We start from the raw sequence: 14,194 nt of genomic DNA on the forward strand, positions 1-14,194 counted from the left end.
CACTAGTAAATTAGAGATTAACTATTCAACTTCGATAGTTGCACTGCTCTATCTAGATAAAAAAGACTGCAAAATGTTTACTGCCGTGAATAACCACGAGATATTACAATGCAGATATTTTCATTGCATAATATACAAAATACAACAATTAATTAAAATTCTAAATTAATTTTAGATCTACAACGTTGCATAATATCTAGTAGTATCTCCACTTAATTAGAGCACTAGTAAAAGTATGCATTATGAACGTATACAGTAATTCCTCATTACTGCAAATATAATCTATATGACTAGATAATTTATAATCATTAGCACCATCATACAACCAACGACTACTACAAGAAAGATGCAACATAGGCTAAACTCGTTATATAGGATGATTCTTGAAACGATTCCATTTTTATAGATTTAAAAATAAACTCATTCGTCATCGAAAGCAATGTTTAGAAATGATTAGAATGATGTAAGGGTGTGCATATGACACACGTGAGAATATAATTTGTATAAATATAAAGCTGCCAACATACAGCCGAGATAGATATTATTACGGCTCCAAAATACTACCTACGTTTACGTAAATGTATAATACAAATAAAAACACTACAGGTAGTAGATATAATTCATGAATCAGATATTTTTGATTTTGTTACTACGAAATAGATTTCTGTATAACGGTATAATATCTTAGTCCATTTTTATCCATCCATATCTCGGTAAAAATAGCTAGATTATGAAGGACGTATAGTACAATATAGATGTGCAATTATGACGAATAAATCTTGTATTGTGTCCATAAGTGAGGAATAATAGATTTACTTCTGCTATGTATACTGAAATTACTAACGGTTGCTATAATATCAGAAAAATGCATGAAATTGATTAGAATAGGTAGATCAGTATGCCATAATTTATTTAATTATATGCAATAACCATATTGAAGCTATCACAACCCATGCTACGATTCTATAGGTTATATCTATTGTCCATACAAGTGTACGCACTTGCGGAGTTGTGATGCACGTTAACTGTAATAAAATTAAAATTCCTATACAGTATTATGAGTTTATGGCCCATTCTTTACATTAATATTAATCTATTACATCAACCGCGTAATTTTATATTTCTTTCATTAATTCATTTGTAGGCAATATAATTATCTGAATCTAAGGTATTATGTAGTAAGTAAAAACAAAGAACTATTGGCAACCAAATACGACCGTGCCTATTGTTACTAAACAAACGCAGCCATACTGTACAATAATACAATGCAATTCAAATAACGCGTAATATTAGGTTAGTAGTGATTGCATCTTGATGTGAACTAGACTTCAATTACTGCGATATTTATAACTTAGCTTCTCATTTTAATGTGTTAAATTAGTTGCAACAGAACAAAGTACTTCATAGCTAGAAGTTTATACTAATAAATACTAATAGATTATATATATTAGGACAAAAAAATATTTTTATCGCAGTTAAAGAATAGTATTTGGACAATCATGGTAGTCGATCCGCATAAACCTAAAGCAGGGGTAAGTTGAACTTAAATACGAATAGAATAATCGATATAGTAAAATCTTTCGTAAATATCTCTATTAAAGTAAACCACATAGTTTTAAATCAGGCTTACGTTGATAAATTTCTTTCTTATCGAAAGTAGCCCATGATTCTTTAAAGTATTAGTAACATCGATACAAGCTTCTTTTTCTTTTCTTTTACACATTTGGTGCGTTCAGTAACCATTAATAACTATAATCATCGTTACTCCCACTTGATCTTATAACTATAAGTTAGCCAACTAGTAACGTATATCAATGTCGTATGTAATAATTTAATGTACTCAGTACAATTTGATCACTTGGATTATTGTGTTACTACTTTCCTAAAGCCAAATAGCAATATCAGCTTTTAGGTTTTTTATTCGCCTGCTAGATATCTAGTGTTTATCTATCTTACAGCTATTCAGTTAAGCTACAGAAAAATCCCTTCCGATTCGATCTTTCCGTCACGTTCAAAAAGTTAATGCTTTAGCAATGTATAATACCAATACTCATTTAAAGATCGCACAGCTAATCTCATCAAGAGGGAAAAATTAAAAGGATCCCCAATCCAATTTTGATTCCGTCATCAATTTTCAAGATGGAAGAGAGAACGTATACGTTTACGAAAACGTCGACTGTTGATTATTTATTTGCCTTCATTTTTTCAGTATCAAGTCATTGTCCGTATGTGAAAAGACAGGCTATGGTCTATTCTTGTGCTTATGCTCCTATTCAATTTGAATTCTCACATGAACCAAAAATATAATGCTACAATTTTTGGTCTAGTATTAAGTAGTGATTAATAACTAAATCATTCGAATTTTTTACTAGAAGGTAAAATGTAATAAGATTTACTTTAATAATCGCTGATAAAATAAAATAGGATAGACCATATGTTGTCTTTTACTATGATGCTTGGAATATTAGTGAAGTAAACCTAGTTGACCACTTGTTGCTAGCATAGGTTTCTTGCATCATATACAGTAACGTATGTATCTATGAACAATATCAAAGCAAATCCCCAATGAATTCGATGTTTAATGAGTTAGCTCCCTAATGATTTAACCGATTAATTTTTTCAGCGTTCTCGTAAAATTAACTGAATCGCGTCTCATTTGAGATTTTCTAGAAGCGTGTTTTTTCTATTTTCATTCATTATTACGAACACGCAAACATGTTACTCTTATGACAATCAAACATAAGATGAGTATAGGTATACTTACAACCTGCTCTATAAATCAAATTGCTATAGTATTACCGTTTCACACATACACATTTGCTGCCGATTTCATTCTAGCCATTTTCCTATTTCTATACTGACGCACCATCTATATACGCGCATAATTTTTCTGGCTTAAGCCTTTGCAGAAATTATTGCAATTCGCTTGAAACAACTACGTCCAATTTATGAATATTCTGAGGTTTTATAATGAGAATTAAAAACTGATGATAATTGACGAATCAGAAAATCGATCTACCTCTTCTGAAAGATGTCGTATATCTACGGTGTATAGTAATATATATTGCGATAACAAAGCAAGCAGTAATTGCCTAGGATAAAGACAGTTTTTACTTGTTTTATACTTACGAATAATTGGGAAAATGTAAATAAAGTGATAGTCTGTAATCTATATTCTGTAAACTTACTCTTGCGCTTGATTCTTATTCTACAATAGGGAATTATAGTTGGAATTTCTCTAGCAATAGTAGCTAGCGTCGTCATAAGTATTGCCTTAAATTTGCAGGTAAGGTTTTAGCATGCCGTAATTGATGATAAAAGTATATCTAAGTACATCTATGTAATGTCTATTTTATGAAATATAAATATATCTGTGTATTGACCACAATTTATACCGATACCTTAGAGTTGACAAAAAATCAAATATCGAATTTGTCATAATCATCTTGAAAGTCTACTTAACTTTTTTACTATAAAATATCACGCTGGTGCTCACAAACGTTGAAGTTAATAAATATCAGATGTATTGAGCTGTATAGGTCCGTAGAAAGACATATCACACAATGATCACATAGATAATAGAAATGCACACTACCCTACTCTAAGTATCACCATCATTTAAGTATTTATACACTAGTCTTTGATTTTTATTATAACTAGTTGTATTTTAACTTTGCTGATTCTGCCATAAATACTAACCAAGTACTAAACTTATAATATATAGCAATAAATTTATTCTATACCACTATCGCCCTTTTGATAGAAATATGCTCACAACCGCTTAAAGGATTTCGAAGACCAAAATTACTTAAAGAGTAAGATATGGTGGTAAGTAATTCATCTAAATAAAAAAATAGTTGCAAATTTAGTAGTCAATCTACTACTTAATGAAATATCTTATCTCTTCATAAAATAGGCTCGGGATGATATTACTAGTTTCTGGTGAATTCGGAAATTTCATAGCTTACGGTTTTGCACCAGCGACTATTGTAGCACCACTAGGTGCTATGACTATAGTAGGTTAGTAAATACGTCAGACTTCCTAAGTTTGATCTTAGCAAATGATAACACTACAATCTTTATTGTCATTACATAGCAAATGTTGTCATTGCTCACGTTTTTCTGAAAGAATTGTTAAGAGTACGAGATTTATTCGGTAAGGCTAATACTTTTTTATAGCGTAATTCGTTACGTACGAGTAAATACTATAAGATTTATGGCATATTAAATGAACTTTGATTACAAATTCTATGGTAATACTAAGCGAACACTTACAATAATCTTTCACAAATTATTACCGATTAGCATGTTTGATATAGCCAAAATGTAGTCCTATGGTTTTAATCCATGACTGAGACATAGATCTAAATCAGAAACTAAACGTCGAAAACTGCATATTCTACAAGTCTTACTGATCTTCCTTTACTATAGCTTTAGATAAATTCCATTCCCGAGGCCAAGCTTTACATAAACTCCATTCTTAATACAAATTTTCATTAAATTCTAGTTATAATAAAATAAGCAGCGATATAGTTATTGATTTTGTGATCGAATCTTGAATAGAATCTAAATACAAATTATTCTATTTTTATAATTTCTGATACTATAATAGTCCGACTTTCCTCAAAATAAACAAGCTCATTTATAATCATAAAATACAGTAACGTACCCTCTTTAAGCCTATATCTTGCTACACGAAATAATCATGAATCCAATCTAGAGTATATCATACCCCCATTACACTGTATTTTAAGCTCCAAACCATCACCATCTTAGTTTCAGCCTTTTTTAGAGTCCTCTTTACTAATTCACTCGTTTTTTATCTATAGCTAATTATTTTTAAGTGTATTTCTATGCAACGTATATCAAAGCGCATTAACATATGATCCATATCGAGTTGACATTCTTTAACCGTAGTACTGGATATTTTTGTTGTTGCGGGATACAAGATAAACGCAAAGTATTTCAATTTTTATAGGTGCTGTTTATCATTTTTTGGCATATATATCATTTCTGGCGATCGGTCTAATGCAGATTCAAAGGAATATAGTAAAGTTGACAAAGATGGTTCAGACTCAGAAGAGCTACTGCTTGGTGAAAAGAAAAATGGAGATATTAAAAGTGTGTTCAATGAGATTTATCTAAAATTAACTATTATTTCTTGTACACTTCAAATAAAAAAACTATATACTGTGTCAAGTATACCATAATCTCATACAACCAATACTATTTCATTCCTAGCATCATTGTTTGAGTTATAAACTCAAATACATGCTATTTAGTAATGATTGAGCTTCTTTTTTTAATATAGAATATGTCGGAGGAGAAGTTTTAACATACTGTCAACCAGAAGTAGAAGAAGAAGAAGCAGGTATATTATCATGGAAGAATAGATCTTGCAGTAGATCTCAAATTTTGGGCTAATACGACTAATTTATATGCATCGCTTCAAATTTATATTATCAAAACAGATAAATTTATTCCCAAGTCTGATGTTCATAAGCCGCATCCAATACAGCCATATACAAAGCCATCATCATCTGCAGCAATTACGCGTGGAATCGTCCCTACAAAAGAAAAAAATTAAGCAATTACTCATTTCAGTCAATGTTCCACTTCACATTACTAGGGATAGACGCTGTATAGTATAATTGATGAAAATAATTAATTCAACTTGTTCAGTTTCTGTCAAAATATAATTAGCAGTTGCTGATAAAACTAAATTCTATCTGAAAGATTCGTATGGTAGCGAATGAATTGTTCAAAAAAAAGTATAAGGATCGTGATATCGTCTATTATGTTAACTGTTATAGCGATCACAAATGCTGCCAAAACAAAATAAGTCTAATATTCTGAATATGTAATGCCAATTTTATTTGTTTTCAGAGTATTTTATTTATTTTATTTATTGACTAAATTATATGCTCAGAGCTTTAAATAATAATTCTATTCGAGAATACGTATTTTATTTTTAGGCTATATGATAAAAGTTCTATACGGTTGAAATTAATATAGGCTAGAATAAGTTTGATGCCCAATAGACAATAATATCAAGCGAGCTTCTAAATAGCCATAATACGGGATATGCTTATAAGCGTATTTAGGTAGGATTGTATTCAAAATTTGTTATACCTATACATTTCTTTTAAACCACTTTAATAGGGTTAAATTTGCTAAGCTTATTTTATTCGATATTTCTGCAATGTATTGTAATTATTTTTATAAGTCAGATCAATCATATAAATATTACCTATATTGGTTATCTATCTATTTCAGTACTGGCAATAAACCATTCTCAAATAGCTCTGGCATGTCTCAGTTATTGCGAACATATTTACTACATGCATGTTAGTAGCAACTTTTAGTTTGTGGCAATTGTAAATCTTAAATGCACGTAACAGCATCCAATGCAAATGCAATGATGCTCGCTATGAACAATTTACACAACCTCATTCTACCTTCTTTAAGTGCAAATTTCTACATGAAACATACACATTAGGGTAGTTCGATACAGATTGATTTACTTAATACGATTTACTTTCAGCACTTGTTTCAAAAATAAAATTTCACTCAACTTTATGCCGTCCGTATGCGTGCGACGGTGCAATTGACTAAAACTCATTTCGGTTAAATACAATACTGTACTGTACGGTGATAGCGTGGTACTATGCGGTTGACTGACCGGCTGACACGCATAGCACGTGCGCGTGCTGACGTGATACGTTCGCGTCACTTACGTCTTTGTCTTAGTGGGTTGAAGTTTCAAATAAGTTTCAGCCTCCAAAAAACGCACATACTGTACGTAACACAGTACAGCACATGATACAAGTACTCTGTCTACTTTATATTGCTGAGAGTACACCCAATAATTCGAAGGTCATATCCGCAATGTGCGTCATACCTGTGTGACCTATATACGTACGTGCGTGCGAATGAATGAAAATTTGCAAAAATCCTCTTTGAATCTTCTAAGAAAAAATTTTCAAAGGAAACTTCTTGCTAGATTCAAGGTTAGTAATTACTACTAGTTTTTTTTAAGAGAAATTGTCTAGTGCTGTATGTGCGCTCATTGCAAAACGAAATTATATTAAAACATATCTTGGAAACTTTTTAAATAACCATACCGCAGCCTCAAATTGTATCTGTTTCTGTAGCTTCCGGAAAATGGCAGTTAATTTAGCCAGCAACGGCAAATGCGTATCGTTTAAGCAGGTAAGTTGCAAAATGTTACTACTGTTTGTAATACTCTTATTTTTGGCTATCAACTCACCGCTTTGAATACCAATTCTTTTTAAAACTTATTATGAATTTATTTAGCTTCTGCTTCAATTATCCCAATCTGTCGATGGCCACAAACATTTTCTTGCTTTAGCGAAATTGGCCAATAGAAACGGATTAAGTGATAATTTGTGGGAGGATTTGAATCAAGAAAATCGTTTTCACTGGATGTATACGTCCTGGAAAAAATCACTATGCTTTGTAAGAATTTAACCAAGACTACAGCCACAGGCTTTAACTAGTGTAAATAATGAACAATTATGTTCTGCCGAAACTTATAATGAATACGCGTATAGCTATTTATACAGTATTATGTCGGTATTTATATACTGTGACGGCTCATGAAATTTGTGGCAAGTAAATTTATGTCCCATTCTCAGATACATAAATATGCGGCATTACTGTAAATATATCTGTGCTGTAAGGTGGTCTTAGAAGTGCAACTTTTAATATACTAATTTATATTCGGAATCACAGTTTATAGAAAAAAACCTGGAAGATAGTGTCCGTCTGTGTATGATATTTATGAAGAAAGTTGTCAATATTCTATGCAGAAATGAAGACGCTATCAACAAATTATTTGAATGGGAAATTATAGTTGTTATACCAATCTTTATACGCATTAAAGCTAATGATTCAATTTTTGAAATCCATACGCTAACCTTAATATACGCATACGTATTTAGTAGAGTAAACAGAGTATCTATGGATAATTTTGATACTTAGCCAATTCTGTTTTAAAATTGATTACCTCCCCGTTGAAAGCAATGATAAATTATTGCTTTAGTCGTAACATATACATTCTTAGAACGGTAATAGTTGAGAAAAATTCCCTTTCATAAAATTTTGCACATAAAATATAGTAAATGGAACTAATAATATGATAAACTGAACTAATATAACAATTACTGTTAGTACTGTACTATAGCTTTTGAATGTTTGGCAGAAGTAATAGCGTATGAAAGCTAAATATTGGTTAACATTCCGCTGCGCACCATACTGTACTGTACCGTAATAATATGCTTACCGCCAATAGCTAATACCTTCGCCTTGCGATATTTCATCGATTCACATGACATGTAAAACTTTAAGATTTATATGACAATTGTGCATGGAATTCTCTTGCTTTCCATATCTTACATTAGTAAAGTAATTAGGACTGTACCGCAGCTACCAAACAGTCAAACAGGAAATTCGGAGGAAATATTACGTGAAACGCTGACTATTGTTGCGGTAAGTTTAGATATGTCTTGCTTTCTATAGTTGCCTAACTTATTTCAGTAATTCTAGTGGCTAACATTAGATACAATATTAAAGCAATAAATTAAGTAATACTATCTTTTCTACCTGTTGCATCCAGTATTCAACAATGAATCATTCTGAACGTAAGTATTATCTTGGTCAACAGTGTTGATACGCTGAGCAATATGGAAACACCCAACATTTATTTAACTTCTACTAATGATGTCATTTCAATGGTGTAATTTGAATTAATTGCATTATTGCTGTCTGCCTTGCAATATAATATACTTTCAGATAGAAAATCTGTTATTGTTTTAATACCCGATATTATTAAGGCCCTCTTTGCTGTCAACCTGAGTTTTAATTGTAAAGATCAGGTACTTTTTTAATCTTATACTGTATATCTTTATAGCTACTACTTGTATTTATTCAGACAGTATTCTTTATCAAATTACATGTACTAATTAATATACCTAAATATACCCATGTAAAGGATTATATTATTGGATGTATAGTAACATACTATATATACTATTTTGTTAAGGGTATGACACTTATTAGCATACTGCTGAACGACGTTCCCAGCTCAAGACTAAGCCATTTATGGAAACTAGTCAAATGTCACTTTACTAATTTGATATCATTTTTGAGCATGGCTGGTGATTATGAACTGCAAAGAGCAACCATAGACACATTATTTCACTTGACAAGAGTCCATGAACGCAAAGTCTTTGCAAAAAAAGTTTTCAAAAACTCTCCACAATTACTAACAAATTTTCTAGCAATGGACGAAAACCGTTTTGAAGCTGTAATGACTGTATACATAGAAGTATTTATAATCAGTAATCAATAATTCATAAAAGTATTTCTTGTTGTACTAGACATGTAGAAGTTTTCTGAACACTTTTAATTCTCAGGGTGATGTCTGCAAAAGGTTTGTCATATCTGTGTTTTATTTTGATTACTCATAATCCAATCTCAAAAGCATATCAAAAATTGTATTTCTTTTATGCATATGGTATGCCCCAGAGTTATATCGATTCCCTGTGAAAAAATAATGATTGGAAAGAAAGAGTTTAAGCCTATAGGTATGGAAGAAGATAACTCATGGGTTGACTTCAATAGTGGTAGCAGATCCATAAAGCTTTATCTTGATGCTTGTCAATTCGAGGTAGAAGTGTTCAAATTAGTACTACTTTTAATTTCGATGGTATAGTGATTATTTCTCAAAACAATTTTGGTATAGGAAACCGAAAGTGAGTGGGATGTCATTATTATTAAGGATCAAATTGTAAAAACCCATGTTATTAAAGAGGGTTAGTAATATGCTAAATAAAACTAATTGTTTTTATCTATCTTGAAGCTTTATTAGCAAGGTGTTAATACCACTTTAATAATGCTACAAATTTTATCTTAATATACTGTAGATATGGCTAATATTAAGGTTTTGGTTTTACATCTTCGCGTACCAATCAGTTCCCTATTACCACGATTTCCAAAGTCGACTAATAAAATTCTTGAAATTATATTTCAAGAAAAATATATCTGATTTTAACACTGCTCTATGCAGACTATAGTGTTACAGTTACGCATTGAATTAACCTTTCTCAAACCTTTATTGCTCAAGACTTCGTTAATTGAAACTATTAAGTCATCTTCTGATATATTTATATATATACTTGTCGTTGTTACCTTAACATAACCGACATAATATTGCAAGTGCTTGTACACATGTATTCCTTACATCGAGATGTTCATCCTTACGACAGAAAGATGTACGACATAATGTAGAAATCGTTCTCTCTAATATAAAATATTGTTTAGCAACGCTCCGTTTCCTAAATATATATACTACTCTTAATCACTTTAGGTATTGCAAAATTATCGCCCAAAGACATCAATAACGGAACGATCGTTACGATTGTCTAGTGTGAAAAGCGATCAGAAAATGGTACAACTATTAACACACTATCTAATAATTATTCTTTGATTATTCCTTGAATTAATTTCCAATGTCTACCTCACAGACAAATGAAAAACATAATATCAGTCGTAACGATCATAGAGTAGAATCTTTAGACAGCTCTTTAGATAATAAAGACTTCACTACATCAACAAGAAATTTCGAAATGAGCCTTGGAAAGTTAACAGATGAATGCGATCACGTTGTTCCTAAAGGTAAATGTTTCTATTCGGATGCATTTATTAGATACACACTGATGCATTGCTAAATATTATTACGTGGATTACAAATCATCAGAGACATATATCCTAATACAAGTACAGCAGAACATCTATAAGGGATCAGATGTTATTACATATTAATATTCTGCATATACGGTATAATTTATTATTCAATGTAAGATAACATTCTTTGGCATAAATTTTTCTTTAATTACAGAGACGTCATTGAAACCCGAATTAAACGAAAATAGGCTGGTAAATGTTGCATTTTCGGTTTAATTGGTTCTTGTCCGCTATACGCATTGTGTTTATTATATGATGATATGTCGATTGATTCTGCTATCTATGACTTAACAAACAGAACGACAAACCGGACTTACAGTTACCACTATCAATGTTACATGAAACTGATAAAAATATCGAGGAAATAGAACTTGATAATTGTCTCAATTCCGCTTTGTCCCTAAGTAGTAATAATACTAAGGACAGCAATATCATATTCACCGAGAGCTCAAATGAGACTTTGAGAAGCGAAAATCCTATTTCTAATAAGTCTTGGGAAAGTAGTAAAGTCTTTCAAGAAAATAGTGATGTAGTGCTGTCATCGCCACGCCTATTTTCAAACGATAATCAAATGTTAAGCAAAAATAATGGAAGAAACCGTGACGATAGTGATTCCGGACTTGGATTTTCACCAAAAAGAGTAAATATGGAATTGATGAGATCTTTTGAATCAGATCCTAAGGAAATTACACATACAATTGCAGAAGACTCAAGGAATTTTAGCAGCTCCAACACATCTGAGGAAATACAATCTTCTCAATTTAAGGATAGAAAATTAGATACATTCGAATGTAAAATCCAACAACATCCAACTACTTACAGCAACCTTGAAAGTTTAATGTTATCATTTAGAGAAAAATGCAAGGTTCAACAATAGAAAAGTATATTTTTTATTCTGAGGATTGTTATTGACTGTTTTTATTGTAATTATCAAAGGGTATAATAAATGACTCTACAGATATTGATGAAAAGGATGCACAACATTCGACAGAATTTCAAGACGCAAATAATAATGGCATCCAAGTTGATCATGTAAGCCATTTGTTGCAAAGTTGCTTTATTTAATACGAACTGATTAGAGTCAAAAACCCATAAGTAATTTTAGTGAAATGATGTAAATTTGCAATGACCATAGTGGGATATAAGGAACGATACGCAAAAAAGACAGGCAAATGAGACACGCAAATGTAATAGAAAAGTGATGACGCCTACTTGGGATAGTATGGATGTACCACAACAATCGGTGAGTAATAAGGCATTCAACAATTGGACAAGATTTTAGTTATAAAAACTTCTTTTGAAGTTTTATACGAGCGCGTGTCTCGTGCCCGAAGTGTTGTAATTTCTACACTTGCAGAGTATTGGATTACATCGACAAAAATGCATCTTTTATTCTACTTCAAATGATATTCAAGATGTGTTTATTATATGATAGTAATATCTATGCTAATTTTTGTTTGCTGGCTTACGATTTAACTGGCCTAAATTTACAGTAAAGTAGGATAAAAAATGATTGCTATTTTCTTTAGGCTAAGGTCGATGTATCTAAAGAAACCAATAAACATAAGAAGAGAAAAACCGGTACGAGCTGAAGCTAATAATGCATCTATTGTTATGCGTGTATTATGCACTATTGTAAAATTCTTAATTCTTAACTAGATCTTACTACTATTAGATGTTATTGGATTAGTAAATTGCTTCAAATCTCTGAATCTTTGAAAGTCTTTACTAATCAAAAATTTGCTTAAAGATGCGAGATCCGAGAAGAGGAATGATTCCATGAGTAATTGCTCAATTACGCGAAAAAAGTTAGTAATAACTTTCTACTCTTAAAAGACATAGAGATGATTGCAATTTTTTTCACAGTACCAAAAATTTTTTGAAGGAATGATGTCGGCGAATTCGCTAATAAATATCGAAAGGACACGAAGCCAGAGATAGTAAGAAAACATTTAGGTTGCAACTGTATGTTCAGTTTAAATCTAATTGCAGCCTTTCACATGATTTATCAATGGAATATTGCTGGATTCTTGGGTGAAAAATAGAAGCAACAACTAGTAGAAACCGTAACGTATCAAGCAACAGAACACCTTTTGGAAATATTCGATAGCCAAAAAGCTGAAAGGTACTAAAACTTTGCTTGCTACAAGATCGATCTAAGTGTAATCATGGCGTCCTTTTGATATAAAAAAGACGGCATTTAATAGACAATTGTAGCCAAAAGCTTGCAAGTTTAACTACCGATACCAAGGATACCAGTGTAATTGAGGCTGAACGTGATTTTTTGGTCAGTATTTTAGTGTACCTGACATCTACAAAACGTATGCATATTTTAAAAATAGTTTAAGACCTTATGATTTATATAGCAGCTATTGTCTGTGTATTGTCCATTTCACGTATTATAATTATTACTGTAGATGTAAAAATTTTAGAAATTAAGGAAATATTTGAGTTTACGCATTGACAGAATTTATAATAAAATAGATACCTTGATTTACTAGAAACTTACTTGCACTAACTAGCAAATTAGGGTTGGAATAAACAGAATAAATCATGTCCTTGGAAGACTAAGGTATTGCTAAGTTACATATTGCTTTTACAGGCTTCTTTCAAACATTTTGTGACCACTTCCCGATTATCTCGGGAACATAATCAAGAAAAGTACGTATACATGCATATCGCAGGATGTTCGTTTATAAACAGTGAACTTTAACTGCGACCGTGAACGATTTTTTTAAATCTCAGAATGGGTGACATAGTAGAGACATTTGACGAGTTTGATGAGCATTTCCATAAATTGGAAATCAAGCACCACCAGGATCAAGTAGGAGTTGATACCTTAGTTTGTTCAAATCCACCTTTTTCTGTCTTTGATATTACATTTCTTAACACACTTATACGCGCTAGTCATAACAAGAGATTTTATACTCGTAGGAGCTCATAGGTAACTCAATACGAGATCAATTGAAGAAGCTACATATGATAGCTCTTAAAGAAACGGTATGGAATACTAGCGAATTTATTAATATTTAATTAATTTATTGAAGTATGTTTCCGGAAGCATATTGTAACTCTCATGACTATTAAACTACAGCAACAGGACGAAATGCTTCTGGTTCGAAAGTCACTGTTATCGGCGATTGGATTAGGAGATAGTTCTAGTTAATCTATAGTTATCAGCCACAACTTTAGATTCACACTGTCAAGTCAAAGTCTTTAATTGACATTTAAATTTTACGTCGTTTATAATTCATGTTAAGACTAATCAGCTGTGCTGTCTTTGCAACAAAAAGGTCTATCTTACTTTTAAGATCCTGATATCATTGATCAAGTTATTAAAGTGCATTTATATGAAGTTTCATCTACACACATAATGATGATATATCTAATATGATACAGTTTTGAGAAGAATAATCCGTATAATATT

General features: G+C 31.4%; 3 protein-coding genes across 3 annotated transcripts; all 3 read left to right on the plus strand.

Moving 5' to 3' along the window:
* Nucleotides 1-1,499: 1,499 nt before the first annotated feature.
* On the plus strand, nt 1,500-5,587 carry TRIADDRAFT_57906 (uncharacterized protein; the record flags this gene model as incomplete). The annotated part of the gene is made up of 10 exons (XM_002113916.1): nt 1,500-1,532; nt 2,373-2,375; nt 2,425-2,472; nt 3,218-3,286; nt 3,764-3,828; nt 3,917-4,020; nt 4,097-4,156; nt 5,035-5,121; nt 5,312-5,371; nt 5,472-5,587. 10 exons carry the CDS (start codon nt 1,500-1,502, stop codon nt 5,585-5,587), a joined length of 645 nt encoding a protein of 214 aa, XP_002113952.1.
* Nucleotides 5,588-7,164: 1,577 nt separating this feature from the next.
* On the plus strand, nt 7,165-10,069 carry TRIADDRAFT_57907 (uncharacterized protein; the record flags this gene model as incomplete). Its single annotated transcript, XM_002113917.1, has 9 exons — nt 7,165-7,212; nt 7,318-7,479; nt 8,371-8,511; nt 8,639-8,663; nt 8,815-8,897; nt 9,402-9,454; nt 9,550-9,691; nt 9,767-9,836; nt 9,948-10,069. 9 exons carry the CDS (start codon nt 7,165-7,167, stop codon nt 10,067-10,069), a joined length of 846 nt encoding a protein of 281 aa, XP_002113953.1.
* A 463-nt stretch (nt 10,070-10,532) lies between these two features.
* TRIADDRAFT_57908 (uncharacterized protein) lies at nt 10,533-13,711 on the plus strand (the record flags this gene model as incomplete). The annotated part of the gene is made up of 12 exons (XM_002113918.1): nt 10,533-10,698; nt 10,922-10,959; nt 11,066-11,632; nt 11,704-11,799; nt 11,903-12,010; nt 12,297-12,348; nt 12,518-12,575; nt 12,653-12,707; nt 12,813-12,892; nt 12,961-13,054; nt 13,370-13,428; nt 13,513-13,711. The coding sequence occupies 12 exons, from the start codon at nt 10,533-10,535 to the stop codon at nt 13,709-13,711; spliced, it is 1,572 nt and encodes a 523-aa protein (XP_002113954.1).
* Nucleotides 13,712-14,194: the final 483 nt, after the last annotated feature.

This window comes from Trichoplax adhaerens, genomic scaffold, assembly GCF_000150275.1.
Source record: "Trichoplax adhaerens TRIADscaffold_7 genomic scaffold, whole genome shotgun sequence".
Lineage (NCBI taxonomy): Eukaryota > Metazoa > Placozoa > Uniplacotomia > Trichoplacea > Trichoplacidae > Trichoplax > Trichoplax adhaerens.